Source organism: Trichoplax adhaerens, genomic scaffold (assembly GCF_000150275.1).
Source record: "Trichoplax adhaerens TRIADscaffold_5 genomic scaffold, whole genome shotgun sequence".
Classification (NCBI taxonomy): domain Eukaryota; kingdom Metazoa; phylum Placozoa; class Uniplacotomia; order Trichoplacea; family Trichoplacidae; genus Trichoplax; species Trichoplax adhaerens.
The window spans coordinates 6,165,423-6,182,443 of record NW_002060947.1 but is presented as its reverse complement, the minus strand read 5'-3'; the positions used below and the strand labels follow the sequence as shown (position 1 = coordinate 6,182,443).

Sequence of the window (17,021 nt, the reverse complement as noted above, 5' to 3'; positions counted from 1 at the left end):
GTATTCTATTTTATGTGCACTATTGTTCACCATTCTTTAATCCTGCTGTTCTATAGGTTTGACTACTAAACTTTCTAAACCTTACACGGAAGAATTTATCCCCGTTATTAGCGAATTAGGCCGAGGTATGCCGATACTAGAGTAATTTATGATATCGATTTATTATTACTAAAAGTATCTAAGGATGAAAATAATTACAATGGGATCATGTAGCTGCCTGCACCAAAATTGCGTGTGCATCTATTGATATTTTATTAATCTATTAATGAAAAGATATTTTCGAAATTAACCGAAATGACTTACAAATTGGAAAGCAACTGGGAAGAGGCCAATTTGGAGTAATGCAATAGTGAATTAACTAATTCAGCTCATTTTATAATTATATAATAAATGTGTAATTTTAGTTATCGATCGCTAGATAAATGTTAAATATTTATTTGCTAGATCTGATGATAATTATACAATTAACATTTACCACAATAAGTCACATAAAGCTGCGATGTCAAGGAAATGAAAGAAGTTATTACTTGTCGACAAATCTATACTTATTACTGACCTAATTAACTCTTAATATAGAGCCGAAACAATTTTTACAACTGTAGCTGTTAATCATAACTAGCATTATCTGATTATTCGCGAATGCAAATTTAATATGTTTGTCACGGACTATTTCCTGACAAGTTTACTAGTCTAACGTAAAGCACTTACTTTGAGTTGCTTCTACAGATTACTATCCTAATCTGTCGAAAGATCTAGTAAGAATGTAGTACTGCTACTATAACCCCTGAAAACTACCCTTCTAAAAGGCTCAGAGCCATGCTATAATACTGAAATACTGTCAGCAACAATACTTTCTTAAACTCTATAATTTAGGTAACTTAGTGCCATAACATTGTCGTATTACAAATAACCAACAAAGCTTATCTCTAGCGGATTATTTTAATTAAGATGCATATTGCACTGTTAACATGTTCATAAAGTTCATTATTTCATCTAAATCTCTAGGTTGTCTATTTTGGTACCTATCGTAATTCCATTGAAGTTGCCGTTAAAATGTTAAAGTCTGATTCCATGTCAGAAGAGGATTTCTTAAGAGAAGCAAAAGTCATGCAGTTAGTTTTGAGTTTATCTCGTTGTTACCTACCATCCATTTTTAATATATCTATCCAACTGACTGCTACTAAAGGAAAATACTTATCATAGCTGTTTATAATATCGTATTTTATTTCTTTAGTAAACTGAAGCATGAAAATTTAGTCCAACTCTACGGGATATGTAGCATTGGCAAACCATTATTCATTATTTCCGAGTTTATGTCTCGAGGTAAGCATTTTAAATTTGAATATACTGTTGTCCTTTCGCTTACCTTAGTTAGATTCACCTATCATGGCTTATTTTACATAAGCAACAGGATAAATAACATGTGCTAAATCTAGTATGATGCTATATAAATTTGGAACGACTATACTTGACTCCGATATCTTTTCAAAAATATTTTTAATTGGCACTGAATCATTTTAATTTTCAGTCAACGTATTAATAATTATTATAAGGTTCATCTTAATCTCGACATTGATTATATTTCAATGGGAAGTTACTCATCATCATAATTAAAAATCTGTGATAAGTTTCAGAATTTACATAAATAACAGGATATGTAAAATATTTTAATATAGTATGATGCTGTATAAATTTGTAATGACTGCACATGGCTCCAAAAATTACTTTTAGTTGGTGTTAAATTATTTATAAATTTCAGTCATCGTATCAGCAATTATTATAAGGTTCATCTTAATCTCGATATTAATTACATTTTAATGCGAAGTTACTGGTCAAAATTTGAAAACTGGGATTAATGTAATCACTATAGAATCACTATGGAATCACTTATTGCCCATAAAGAGTTAACTATTGTATTGTAAATATTTTGCTCTAACCCATTTCTGATGAGTATCAGGATATCTTTATTAATTATTTGAAATTGAATCCTTTGGAATAGATTGTATTCTTATCATTTTCGGATAAAAGGCTGATATTTTCACTATATCCGGCAACGGACTAAATCTAGTATAATTATTTTATAACTGTACTATGAATAAATTACTAACGTTAATATTCGATTGTAAAAACTTTAGGCTGCTTGTTGGATTATTTAAGGGAACATTTCAGTTCAACAACTGCTTTAAGTTCTCAGCAAACGGTAGAAGTACTCTTGAATATGGCGCTTCAAATATGCTCAGCGATGCTGTATTTAGAAGAAAACAATTTCATCCATCGCGATCTGGTGCAGTAGCTTATTTACCGTATAAAAAAGAATATAGGGCTGATACTTATTTATATAAAAATAATTCGCATAAATTCCTATATTTTATTAGTTTACGAACGTAAATTTTGCGATTTTAATGAAGATTCAATCATATTTCTAGGCAGCGCGCAACTGCCTTATTGGTGGGACAAATATACAAATTATTAAAGTTGCCGACTTTGGTTTAGCAAAGTTAGCAACAAACATATAGTATCATAGTCAATAAATTTAATCGTTCTCTAAGATCTTATATTTCGGTCGTAAATTAAAATCTATTCTTTTCGATCCAGGTGTGTTATTGATAGTCAGTACTACCTGGCCTCTGAAGAAGCTGTTTTTGCAGTCCGTTGGGCAGCTCCAGAAGTCCTAGGTTATCGTAAATTCAGCAATAAATCAGATGTTTGGTCTTTTGGTAAGCCGATATTGATATTAAATTGTAAAAATATACCACTTGATTGCTTTTCAGTAAGGTCTCTTAAAAACTATAGTTAACGAACTAATTCGTAAGTGATGGAGAGTATTACTTCATTTCTGACATAGCTGCCTTAATGATTATATATTTTGTAGGTGTACTTTTGTGGGAGCTTTTTACTGGAGGTTTGCGCCCTTATACGGAATTGCGTAATTCAGAGGTAGCTAGAAAGGTGAGATACTATCTCCTACATAAAACGCTTTAAATGATACTATAACCTTAATTAAAAAAAGCATTATTAGGGATATCATAAATAATCCATAATTTAAAATATTTAAATTTTATCGCAGGTTTTGAAGGGTCACTATCTTGAAAAGCCAGAATTTTGCCCTATGAACATTTATAATATTCTTCGTGATTGTAACTCTCAGGTTAATAAACATTAAATATATTATTATTCTGTAATGCCTTGAACAGAAAGTAATAACTTTAAACCATTCTATTTCTTTATAATAACAGCAATAAATGACTCCGAGTGATCTCCAATTTCCTTTTTTTATAATTATATTTACTTAGGAGCCAACTCATCGACCCAAATTCGAAAAATTGTACCGAAAATTAAGCAAGATAATTGGAGCAAGCTATCCTTTTATTGATGTAGATTGATTCTTTATTGCTCTACATTTAGCAACGGTTGAACAAAGAATAAGCAATATAGGAACAAAATTGTATCTTTTCAGTCAGGCAGTATAGTGTACTGGTAACATACAAGGCTGGTTATAATTTGTTTTGACAGTTTAAAATTGACGAAAATACTAAATTATAAATGTTGTCGGTCTTCACATATTTGTCGCATTAATATTAAATCATTACATGATTAAAAGTTATCATTCTGTAATTCATTAAATTCCTATCGTGCCATACATATATTCTTATTTTTTAAGTGTTTGGCATGAGAAAATTTTAGCTGTTGCTGTATTAGTCATAGTAATAGTTCCTACCAATATGGCTGGACGTGTTATAGCTAGGATATCATTACACTGTTTGTGAAGGACCGAATACATATAGCTTACAATTTTAATCTGACAAATTATAAGTTCATCACTAGAATTTTAGGTTAGTTTTAGTTTGAGTAAACTCCCTTAGTCGATACAAGAGCATCGAGAATACTGACAGCCTTTTATTAATCGTATATCGCATTTCTGAATGGCAAGTATCATTTACTGATCATTCACGGATCATTATTGATACCATAATAGCTCTTACAATAGATAAGCAATATTTGATGAAAAAATATGTCCAGCAACATGTATAACTATACTATATGCATCTGATTTATTGTTGATTGGATCTAATCAATCGTAATTATAACAATATAACATTTATTTTTATCTATGATTATACAACCCACACCAAAAAATAATCGTTATTCTATTCCATTCAATGATGGATGACAATATACCATGATAATCGCATCTATTTTGTCATATGCAAATAGATTACTCCTGTAACTACGGCTGCTCACTAAAGAATAATAGATATCCCAGTTTTCAAGAGAATAAGAATATTGAAGTAATATATCAATGGCATATCATGTTTTGTAATATCTTGTTTCAGCAAGAAACGAATAAATTGATACTATGCATCACTGATACTCTACATTGTGTAGCTCCCATTTATACATTGCTGATCCTACGCTGTGAATTTAAAAATCAAATTTACAGAATATTACTGTTTATTCACATATTTGATAACTGCAGTAAAATTATACAGAATACAATTTAAATTCTAATATGCTGAGTTCCCATTTACACATCGCTAATCCCTAGATTTTAGATATAAAATCAAGTTTATATTGCTATGTATTTGCATATTTGATAACTATAGTAAATTATATATGAAGACTACAACTTAAAATTCTAGTAGGCTGTGATGCCCATTTATTTCGAAATTAAGTCCCTACAATAACAATCATATATTGTAGACGTAGCATTTGTGGTAAAAGATATGTTAATTTCCTCCAAGGTCACAAATGACGAATGTATAAAGTTCATTGTTGGAGTTGCAATTATGAATCCCAGAAGACATCATATACCTCATTGCTAAAATTTTATTGCTTTCATAATCAAATTGGTTTGCTTTAAATGATGTTTTTAAGAAGTATAACAATCTGCGATCTTAACTACATCAACAAAACGTTTCAGTAAGATTGCAATTGTTTTCTTCATTTTATTTACTACACGTAAACATTCATGCTTAGCAAGATCTGATATACTTTCGTTGCACAGATAATATTTTACTCGTCGTAAGTTATATTTTCTTAAATTAGTATACAGTAGATCGTATTATTGCTTCTATAAATTTGCAAAATATGAGTATTCCTGTATCTAGAATTTGTGGATAAACCAAGATAATTGCAATATCTCTCGGATAGATTAATTTAAATTTTATCTCACTACATATTAAATACGGTAAATGCATAGAAATATTCCAGTCTAACTTAAAGCTCTATTAGAAATTCGGTAGATATTTGCATGGCTTTTAAATCGGTAAAGTGAAATCAACCTCAACGGAAGCTTCTTTTGCTAGGCTCACAATGCTAGCTACTTTGACAGCCTAGAAACAAATTAACAAAGTAAACTTAAGGCAGTTTGTCTATTGAATGAATATATTTTATTCTCAAGCAATTGAATAAAATTCATAGCTACTACTGTATCTAATTTCTCATTTGTCAATATGCTCGAGCATTAATACCAGCTTAGCTGCTTCATCAAGATCATCACAGGATAATATATGAAATTTGCTAGCACCAATAACGGCCTTGGCATCTTCTACACGAGTTCCTAGATGAGAAATTGAACATATATATGCGTATAAGATGATCACTATTGAAAATATTAAGCTTAGAGACATTAATTTCGAGTAGAAATGGGTACTATATATATACGCGTATGTAGTGGTTAACGACATGCACCATTGCACATGGTATATGTATGCCATTCTATTCGTTTCTATCGTTACCTTGCAATCGTACAATTATGGGAATTTTAAGTTTCAATTGATCAGCGGCAGCAACAATGCCTTTTGCAATAACATCACAACGCATTATACCACCAAATATGTTAACTAAAACAGCATTGACCTGAATGAGTGCCGTGGAAGCAAGTAAGTTATAAATAAAAAGAATAGATTATTTATGTGGCTTTATGTAATATTATTCGTTGTTATTTAGGCGGATAAAATTTAGCACGATCAACATTAAGATGGTTATAAAAGAAAAAACTTACGTGCTGATCGCTACTAATAATCTGAAATGCTTGAGTAACTTGATCAGCTGTAGCACCGCCACCCACATCTAGAAAGTTGGCAGGTAAACCTCCATGTAGTTTGATTATGTCCATAGTAGACATTGCTAAACCAGCGCCATTAACTAATTAAAATTGAAAACTTTGCGTAAATATTGCAAAATTAGCTATTACCTGTAAATGGCAGTTAATTTAAGGTCAGCATGGAAACATTAGCTATTTCAGCAGATATAGGTAACATTTATTTATATTAAATCCATTAGGAATAGATGGATGTTATTTAGATCCTATGCGCTACCATTTAATATTCTAATGTTAGAGACAGTGAAAATATACAAGTAATGAAATGATGCCCATAAATTATGACAAACCCAAGCAACCGATAGATCCATCTAATCCTATATAATTGAGATCTGCTTTGGAAGCTGCGACATCACGAGGATCCTCTTGACTCCAATCGCGCAATTCAGCTAAATTTTTGTGACGAAATAGCGCACTCGTATCTAGCTTTACTTTGGCATCCATGCAATATACTAATTCGAACGAATGACAACAACACAGAAAAATTTAGTCAACATTGGTATGAATATAAGAATTTCTTATCCAATCTTTACAAATATCAGAATAAAATACTCTTTACATAGGATTATGCTGGTACTCACTATATTTACTATTACAACATACGATGTAAAGCATCAACTTACCATTTCCATTGCTATCTTCGGTCATTGGATTAATTTCCACCATCAGCGCATCATTCTCAATAAATACGCTATATAACTTTTGAATGATATCAGTCGCCTAAATAATAATAGAATCCCGTAATATACAATTAGAAGCGTTATATTTTTGAAAATTTAGTTTATTAAATTAGGTATCAGGCAATAACTAACTACTGTGAATCTTGCTACGGTTGATTATTGTATTTAAGTCAATAATGTCCAACAAAATTGTATACCTGATCGATATATTCCGGACCAAAGCCTACTTTACGTGCTATAGATAATGCGGTGTCCCGATTTAGGCCTTGAAATTTGGTACGAAATAATATATAAAATCAACAAGTAAGATAGTTTAATACTCAAGCCATCCAATTAATACTTTATATTAGCAATAGTTTTCGTCGTAACATTTAATTTATTATCATATCAAAGATTAAGTTCTCAAATTTATTGCTAGCTGACAAAGCACAATCTATTCGATTCTGAATCACAGGCTTGATTTTATCTACCTTCGATAATATCAATAGGTTGCTTAATAATTGCCTCAGGTGTTTCGGCTGCAACTGTCTCTATATCTACACCTCCTTGATTACTGGCAATAATAATAGGGCCCTAATAGCATCATTTGTCAATGTCATTTAATCTGAAATAACTCTGCCTGTAGATATTATGTCTCTTGTACAGACTAACCATCGATGTTGGGTCCATAGTAATGGCAAAATAGTACTCACGTCGAGGATATAAACGTTCCGACACCATTACCTAAGCGAATGCAAATGTGTGGTATTGCAATTAATGAGAGCTAAAAATTGAAATAAATATAATTATCGCCATTTGGGCATATTCATGCAAGAAAATAAGTTAAGTCTCTTTCGTTGCCATTTGGAATGGTAATAGAATATCTTCCGAATAATAGAACAAGAACTACAGTTTCTGGTAAACTTCACATTATTACAGAAATTAGATTTCATCTTGCAATTAACAAAGACTATTTAGCTTCAATCAGATTATCTAAATTATTACAGTAAAATTCATCCTTATATGCAATCAGTTCAGAATGACTCTGTATTTTAATCTTAAACGAATTTGGGACTGCTTTACAGAATAACGCTAGTCAAAAATTAGTTCGAATTAAATTACCATCTGATACTGACCTTGTTACATAGCACCCCAGCCCCTCCTGTCTGCTTCGTGATTAATTTGTGACCAAGCATATTAGCTGCAATAGTTTTAGCCTCATCAGGTCTACATTACGAACAAACAGTAGCTGGTAAGTTTATCATGTATCCTTATAACTGCATGCCAAACTATTTAACTGCACCATCAGTCATTTTACAAAATGATCGATTATCTATACGGTAAACGACATATATACGAGTGCATTAACGGATTTCGTCGTCTTTGCTTTAACATTGGATTCAATAAACTACGAAAAATAGAAGTACTATTTTCCTATGATTCATCTAATAGCCAATTTATTTCTAGATGTTTTTTAAACGAATCAAGCTAGAACTTTAAATAACGTAGTCATTGTTTTAAATTTAGCTTTAGAGAATTGTAAGAATCACGAATGAATATTATTTTGTAGAAGGTATGCCTTCCTTTGGCACCAACTTTTATCGGTTTGTGTGCAATACTTTACTTACGAGTAGGCAATTTTCACACCTCCTTTTAAACCGGACTCAAAGAGGCCTTTACCTCTTCCACCAGCCAAGACTTGTGCTTTTACAACAACATCTTTGCTGCCTGTCCATGAGTAACATTGATGCAAAAACATTAAATTTAACTCTATCTCAATTAAAGTGTTTTTGCTTAAAAGCACTTGTATAACGACATTATGATAGATGGTTCAAAATGTAGTACCTAAATCAATATATGGCATTTTTATTGCCGTAGAAATAAATAATAATCCAAATGTCAATGGTACTCGTATAATGGTACCAACTACCAAGATAGCTCGTTCAAAGTGTAGTACCGATTGGGTCCTATCTTATTCTTGTAGAAGTAATCCTACATACTATCCTAATCCAATAGTTTACTATTATTTTGGTATCGGAGAAAAAAAAATACGAGGCATTCACTACTGTCTTCGATTAAGGGCCTATTCTAAAATATGTTGTTCTGCCAAGTATTCTAACTGCATGAGTAAGATCTTCAGTGGGCAATATATTTATTACTCTGCTAAAAGTACGCTCTTTGACTTGAATCAGTATCTTAGCTCAGCAAGAAAATAAGACGATTGAGATATTTGTTCACTACTGTTTTCACTTGAAGTATATTCTCAATTACATTATACTACTAAGTGTTCTAATAGCATCAATTAGATCTTCAGTGAAGAGTACGTTTACTACTGTGACTAAAGTAACGCTACTTGACTAGTTTCAATATCTTAGGTCAACAAGAAAACAAGACGATTGAGAAAGTAGAAAGAACTATAGAGGGAAAATATCGTCTTGACTACCATTAACGATGTTGTCTATACTATAAGAATCATTCTTAAACTGTTAACATGGAGAATAAAATTGATTACAGCCGGATCATTCGATCTTGCAGTAAATAAAACATAGCTGCAGGTCAGTGAATATGACATGTTAATCTTAACATTTAGAAAGAAAAAAATATGATCGATTATATCAAAATTGCCACCACGTACATATTATACTTTTTACCTAAGCTAGACGATGTAAAAAAGTGTCTAATCATTAATCTATTCAATGGCGTGCAAATGAAAGAACATTAAGCACTAACTTTAACATTTAGAAAGAAAAGAGAATGATCGATTGATATTGCAATTATTACCAAGTACATATTGTACTTTTTTATCTAAGTTAGACGATGTAAAAATGTCTAGTCATTCCCTATTCGATGGTGTATAAACGATTGAACATTAACGTCAATCTTGACATTTAGAAAGAAAAAGAATGATCAGTTATATTAATATTATCACCAAGTACACGTTGTACTTTTTATCTAAGCTAGACGATGTCAAAAAATGTCAAATCATTAACCTATTCAATGGCGTATAAATAAATGAATATTAGTCATTAATCTTAACATTTAGAATGAAAAAAGGATCATCGATTCATTATCGCCACGTAGATATACTACACTTTTTAACTAAGCTAGACGATGTAAAATGCCTCATCATCAATCAATCAATCCAATGGTACGCAAATAAATAAACATAAGTCGTTTACTTTGATATTTTGAAAGAAAAAGGATCATCGATTATCATCAAGTACATCTATTTTAAGTTAGATCATGCAAGAAAAGTCTAGTTTTTAACCTATCCAATGGCTTACAAATTCATACCTAACGTGGATGCTACTTCATGAACTTGAATTGGCGTTGTAGCTACTCGACTTTGAGGCGTACGAATGCCATGTTGATCTAGTAGTTGCATACTTTGATGTTCATGGATAGAAAAGTGTTTAATCTGCATCATACCGGTAACAGCTGTTGGGGTTACTCGATGGATCTAATGATTGAAAAAAAAAAAAAAAAAAATGAATTCGATACGCCTTATTATCATCATTGCAAGATGGATAATCTTGACTTGACCCCGATGATGTTCATGTTACTGCGTTGATCAAGGCGATTACCATGACGGGAATTGTTGCAATCCATCCCGATCAAACATCGCCGTGATGAAAAATGATTTTACAGTCATCATCATCTTGCTATCATGACATGGAATCGATTGATCAACCGATGTTCACGAATTGTAAACAAAGATAATTCTCATTGCATCTTTCATTCGATGATGAGATTAAACGTGCTATCATCCTGGTCTGATAGATTACGTGTTGTAGTCGTCTCGATCAAGACGATCATCGTGACAGGAATTGTTGTAATCGATCCCAATCCAACATCGCCATGATCAAAAATGGCTCTACAGTCATCATTATCATGCTATCATGACATGGAATTGATTGATCAACCGATGTTCACTGATTGTAAACAAAAACAGTTCTTATTTGCATCTTACATTCGGTGATGAGATTAAACGTGGGATCCTTCCGGTCTGATAGATTACGTGTTGTAGTCGTCTCGCCATGGTCATCTTTTCCTCTTGAATGTGGATTCTCTTGGCAAATTGAACTTCAATCAGGTAGGGAGAGCACTTTCTAAACTACGCTAGGCTTGATATTCAAATCAATACACTGTAGAAATGCGAAAATGAATTATGCATCGTTAATATACACATTTCTGTTGACGTTAGAAGGCTGCAGGTGATTGGACAAGATTGTTCTTCTAAAGAAAACGGATTATAATAATTATTATTCCCTTAATTATTATAATGCTTAGTCAATTTCTACTGGATTACTCTACTGTGTACATTTTCTATATATGGCATCATGTATCATGGGGTGCTACAGAAAAAAGACGGAGAGAAATAAATAAATACGCGAGGGGTGACTGAATTTGGTGGCTATTTGCTTGCACCCTTGAAGTGGAATTTGTCTCCCTCGAGCGACTAAAGCCATGGACTATTAGAAATGACTACTATGGCAATTTCTAGTAGTCTATGCTTCAGGTTACATTTGCGGCGTAAAGTAGCGTAAGTGAAATTTTCCTCACTCCAGCTATAAAAGGCATAGCAGGCTTCGCTTAATAGTAGGTATTATCCCCCCCTAATAACCGCTGAAACTGTTTCTAGAAACGGTTTAAGTCTTGGCATTTTCTCAATTTCCAGGCTATATTTTCCTAGGAAAGAAGCGTAAGTGAAATTTTTCATCCTCCTAACTACCAAGGCAAAGTAGACTTCGGCTGATAGCAAATATTGTCCCCCTAATTTCCGTTGAATCTATTGATAGAAACGGTTTGAGTCTTGACATTTTTCTTCAATTTCCAGGCTACATTTTCTGAGCAAGAAATGAAGGTTGGAGAGAATTTTCAGGTGGAGTGATGATATTTATTATCTTTACTCTACAAGAATTCTCATCCTACAGCCCATGGCAGATATTCTATAGTGTTTGCCTATGGACTACTAGATGCACCTATATACGCGTATCTAGTAGTCCATGGTTTGCTCAAAACAGTTCGAGTTGGGCTATTAGCACGCAACTTCCATATTGATATTTCTGTTTTAAAATAGGAGAGAATTCAAGTACGGTTATAGAGTTATTGGAGTCAGTTTTGAATAACCAAATCGGCCAGTTTAAATAATTTTATATCAAACTTTGCAAATTTGAATTTTTTAATTATTTCAGCGCTTACATCACCCATAAGGTTTAGCAACGATATAACTTTCACAGTGAACATCCATCTAGCCTAATTAATTATTAATCAAGTGTTAACTGTATTTTTGTTATAAAAATTGATATTGAACTACTATATATGCAGTGGCATCTTGTCAAAGTTATACTATCAGAGAGATGATGTTTTATATCTTTGCTCAAAGAATATAACGTAATGTAGGTAGTTTAATGCGACTGTAGATTTGGCCCAATGTTTAGAGCTGTATTATTAGAGAGCAACTTTGATATTTTCAAATTTTCAGTCTGCAGTTGAGAGTTAGAAACAATGACTGGAGAGAATTTTCAAGTAGAGAGATGATATTTCGATCTTTATTCAACCAGAATACTCGTAATTAAGCGAAGAGCAGATACTGTAATTCTGTATTTTTTTTTTTTGACGAGGACTAGCATAATTATAATATTTACTGTGACATGGAGCTAAGATTTAATATTATAGAAAGATCCTAACTTTGTTAAAATATCACATATTGATTAACATGCTCATTGTATATAAATCCCTTTTAGTAAAAGAGATACGCTCATTTTTCTACTCGCAACATTGATGATATAATTTAATTTATTTGCCGGTATTCGGTTTAGCTACATTTCCGGCTAGCCCATGGAAGCTTTAGCTATAATACAGCTAGTATTACAATATTGCCGTAACGTAGAATCAAGATTTAATAATATTTTATCCCCAATTTCATCTTGGATGAAGCTATTCTTACTATCATAAATGGCCAAAATAGAAACTAACCATGATATAAGAAACGTATCGAAGGCGCTTCTTAATCAATAACCAATTTGGATTAAAAAAATAAAACTGAAACTCAAGTTGAAAATTTGCATAAGCTTTAGAAATAGATCAATTCCCAATTTTCTATCTTAGCCTTTACCTAGGGAGAAATACGCAGATAATAATTAAGAAAACTATCCTTTTTTTACTCAAATGCGTTCAAACTTTCTGCTCTTAATTACTAAGAATATTCATTAAACTTGATCAACTTTAATAACAACTTACTTGGCTGATTGTTCGAGGTCTTGATCGTACTTGTTTGAGACAACGCCTTGATAATTTTAACATGTCCTTTCTGAGATTTTTACCAGAAGCTTTACCTGATAAAGTACGTAGGGATGACCATGATGTAGGCAGTTTAGGCCAATAAACGATACGTGTATCTCTTAATTGGGACCAGTTGGATTCAGACTTCAGTAAATCTTTCTAAAGTTGTATTAAAGCGAAATGTTGATGATATATCATAGTTGTATACTTAGATAAATTAATCTTTGCAATATGAATAACATCTGATCAAGATGAATTAGATACATTATGTGTTGTACCCATTGAAGCTTAACTTACGTTCTGTAGATATTCTTGTTCTCCACTATAATATTCCTCACCTCTTACCATTAAAAATAAAGCCTAATCAAGCAGTATATAATATGAGTTGCTTATTCTATTTCTCCTCTTGCAGCATGAAAGTACGTGCTGAATAGATTTATTGTCAATTATAGCTCAGCATTTATTAGAGCTAATTATAGCAGATTTACTGCAATTTGGCCTAACTTGAAATTGTACTCAACTCAGGGAATACTGTCTACACTTTCACTTTAGATAATCTAGCTAAGCTACAAGCATATAATAAAACTTACGGCTCCGAAACTGTAGACATCGTTATCGAATTGCACTTTACCATGTAGTGCAGCCTTGCTGTAATAGCCTTGAGCATGGCATTTAAATCGCAGATCGTTAGCTATAATTTCACGATTGACGTGGTTGAAAATACTGTGATATCCGCCATGGCTAATTTTGATGACATTTTCACGATTAATAAGTATATTATCGCTGGAAATAGATTCATTGAAAAGAATTCATTCAGCTGGTATTTCAATTATTGAAACAATTTGTTGATAATCAATTGATACCTTGTTAAGTTATTATGTACAATGTCACGGTTATGCAGATAATTTAGAGCTCGAGATATGGATAGCAGGATTCGAACTCGATCGTGGCAGGATAGAACTTCTTTAGGAGACTAGCATCAAGAATAAAATAGTCAGCAAAGGCCTATATTTTCTTTATTACAATGCGATTTAACAAGCAATAGAGGATAATAAATTGATAAATTGAAATGAAAGAATAATTTATCAGTTACCTTAAGCATGACAAAGTGTAAGCTGTAATAGCAGTATTCTTCAATAACACCATGAAGTGTTTTATTTTGATAATATTGATAGACTCGAACAATATTAGGATGGTTCATGCTACAGCATTAAGAGATAATTGCGATTCTCATGGTCAGCAATTTGTTTGCACCTTATTAATAATCGAATTGTCGTCATTCCGGTATAACTATAGCTATACTTTCTATTTATAGTTGCTATTAATGTGGTTTATCTGATTTATTAACTTTTGAATTTCGCCTGTGATTCTTATCCATTATAGTTATCATTTCGCACTAGTTGATATCACGGTAGTCTATTCGCTTGCTCTCTCTCGTTGGTGTAAATCAACTCAATTCGACCTTTTAAATCGATTTATTCCTCAGTGATGCACATACACATGCAATGAATTTACAATGAACTACTCCCAATTTGAGGGTAGCCAATTGAATATTGGCTATGGGCCACTAGTCAATGTACTAGTATGGTATAGTATATACAGTAGATAATACGATCGCTAAAATGTAAATGTGATTTGGTCAGTATACGATGCATTACTAGCTAATGGATTGGCGTCTCTTGTCTGCAGTATACGAATTATCGACGTTATAGATCAGCTCTGTTATTGGCCGCTCGGTGTGTACTTCTCGAAGAATAACCTAAATAGAAATCCTGAAATTTTTCAGAGTCTCAAGACGAGTCTAAATCACTGAGCTTACCGTCAAGGAGAATAGTATACAGTGATCTGAGTAATTAATATACTGGATTATGGGTATGGTTAATACTGACATTAAAGTACTGTGTAGTGAAATTTATAGTAGTAGGTAGCACTGTCCTGAGTGTTGAAACGTATATAAAAACTCATAGGAAATGTTTGTAATTAACAGTTAGAAATTATGCAACAACGCAATTAGCCTGGCAAATAGACATGTTTTACTGTCGACAGTAAAATTTCCAGGTAGCATTTACTACAGACCTTCTTTTCAAGTCATGTTAAGAATTGCCCATACAAAAACGTACAGGATGAAACTGGCCGGGCTTTAGCAGTAATGGCGGTAACAAGGGAACACGAAGAATAGGACTACTCAGCTAAGATTTCCTCCTCAAAGCTTGCAGGGGAAATCTGAAGTAGTCTCTGTTTTTTCTTTGTAGCATAAGGGAAAAAATGTTTAGTTGCAGCTTGGAGGGGAGGGCGAATCTTAGTTGAGTAGTCACTGATAGAGATATATCTAGTAGTCCATGGCACAACGTATACTCGCCCTATAGTAATGGAGTAAACTCAAGTACAGTTGCAAGTATTCAACGATGGCGTCCATAAGTACTTAAGCAGGGACTTTGGAGAGAAATCACGAAAAATTTCTCTTGCAAGCCGCTAACATTAGTAACCTTTATAGATATATACAGACGACGCTATTTCAGATAGGGGTAGGGGAGACACGTTCACAACATGGGCCATACTGATTTATGCATGAGAGCGATTCTCAAGGAGTAAATTAATTTAATCGCCAGTAATCACGTACCTTTTCTAATAGCACTTTAGATTCAGCTACTTCTGGTTCATCATCTCTACGATCTGTTTCTTGGGTTGAACAATTTGAAGATTCTACAACTCCATCGATGGTACTTTCAGCATCAGAATCACTATATAATGATACACCACTATCAGACATGAGCAACTGGTCATTTTCTGTATTTCGTGAACGATAAACGATCAGTTTTTGCTGGTACGTAGTCTGTTTCTTATTTCGCTGTTAAAGTTCAAAAATTAAGCGATTAATGAGACAAAAAAAGTGAACAAAATTTTCTTGTGAATTTCAGTAAGAAATTGAAACGAAAGCTACCGAAAAGTTGTTACAGCTTTAACAATCTGCTGCTTATTCGGATGATAACAAATTCAAATTTTAATGTAAAATGAGGCATTTTTAATCGAGTGGCACGGCGATTATTCCAATGGTATCAATACTGAATAAGCATTCAGTGCATATATATGAGTATTTAATTTTGAATGTTCAATTAACTTGGATAGGGTTTTAATTTTAGTAATTGTGATTTACGTTTTGAAGATTGCGATATTAGTAACCGATGATATAAAATCTTGATTTGAAAAGATTTACACTCTAGAGTCTATTATGGATTATTATCACAGATTTCATACCAAAAGAAATATGATGAAAACCACAAGAAAAATGGAGTGAAAAGTGATGACCGAGATTTATTATTGATTGTGATTAATATCATGATATATAACACATACACTCGTATTATAGAATAACTTTTCAGTTAATTCATTATATTGCAATAGCAGTTGTTTAACAATCTTATTATAAGCAATAGATCAAACTAACCTTGGTAAAACAACAGCAACATATTGTGGTTTTTGGCTCTTCGTTATCAGAATTTTTTTCCATCGGTTTTCTTAAACTTCTTCAATTTTGGAAAGATAGGCAAAAATTGATAGGATTACAATTTTATGTTATGATCAGCTTAAGTTGATTCGATTAATGTCATTGATCATTAAATCATTGTAATATCTTAAAACCCTATTAATATTATCCCAGATCTTTATAATTTACGCATCAATTAAAAAGAATTCTTGTCCTCTGTCAAGTAAATACTTCTTAATTTAGACTTATATAAAGCTGCATAGAATTACTTATACAGAATTATCCTCATATAAATTTTGAAATTAATAAAGGCATAACTTTAGGATATCAATAATAATATTACTAGTTGATAAAATTAAATTAGCAAGATAACTACGAATGGCAGAAGAATAACATGATGTAATCGCTAACAGTAGAAAGACATTTCTATTTTGAGTTGTGTAAAGGGCATTATAGACGTTGTAGCTAGGTAAAAAATGCCTTCTTCGTA

At 32.3% G+C, this 17,021-nt stretch overlaps 4 protein-coding genes across 4 annotated transcripts; 1 reads left to right on the top strand and 3 right to left on the bottom strand.

The window, feature by feature from the left end:
• Nucleotides 1-269: 269 nt before the first annotated feature.
• TRIADDRAFT_24853 (uncharacterized protein) lies at nucleotides 270-3,163 on the top strand (the record flags this gene model as incomplete). Its single annotated transcript, XM_002112980.1, has 8 exons — nucleotides 270-338; nucleotides 1,006-1,112; nucleotides 1,235-1,323; nucleotides 2,136-2,284; nucleotides 2,427-2,497; nucleotides 2,596-2,717; nucleotides 2,873-2,949; nucleotides 3,068-3,163. Coding segments are annotated over 8 exons (780 nt in total), but the record flags the coding sequence as incomplete, so codon positions are not given.
• A 2,095-nt stretch (nucleotides 3,164-5,258) lies between these two features.
• On the bottom strand, nucleotides 5,259-10,186 carry TRIADDRAFT_25488 (uncharacterized protein; the record flags this gene model as incomplete). The annotated part of the gene is made up of 12 exons (XM_002112538.1): nucleotides 5,259-5,333; nucleotides 5,472-5,560; nucleotides 5,739-5,859; nucleotides 6,005-6,147; nucleotides 6,394-6,555; nucleotides 6,727-6,823; nucleotides 6,981-7,048; nucleotides 7,254-7,356; nucleotides 7,435-7,506; nucleotides 7,899-7,989; nucleotides 8,391-8,490; nucleotides 10,057-10,186. The coding sequence occupies 12 exons, from the start codon at nucleotides 10,184-10,186 to the stop codon at nucleotides 5,259-5,261; spliced, it is 1,251 nt and encodes a 416-aa protein (XP_002112574.1).
• A 1,538-nt stretch (nucleotides 10,187-11,724) lies between these two features.
• TRIADDRAFT_56729 (uncharacterized protein) lies at nucleotides 11,725-14,248 on the bottom strand (the record flags this gene model as incomplete). Its single annotated transcript, XM_002112537.1, has 6 exons — nucleotides 11,725-11,828; nucleotides 13,101-13,206; nucleotides 13,345-13,407; nucleotides 13,638-13,788; nucleotides 13,911-14,020; nucleotides 14,141-14,248. The coding sequence occupies 6 exons, from the start codon at nucleotides 14,246-14,248 to the stop codon at nucleotides 11,725-11,727; spliced, it is 642 nt and encodes a 213-aa protein (XP_002112573.1).
• Nucleotides 14,249-14,664: 416 nt separating this feature from the next.
• On the bottom strand, nucleotides 14,665-16,555 carry TRIADDRAFT_56728 (uncharacterized protein; the record flags this gene model as incomplete). Its single annotated transcript, XM_002112536.1, has 3 exons — nucleotides 14,665-14,730; nucleotides 15,668-15,895; nucleotides 16,493-16,555. The coding sequence occupies 3 exons, from the start codon at nucleotides 16,553-16,555 to the stop codon at nucleotides 14,665-14,667; spliced, it is 357 nt and encodes a 118-aa protein (XP_002112572.1).
• Nucleotides 16,556-17,021: the final 466 nt, after the last annotated feature.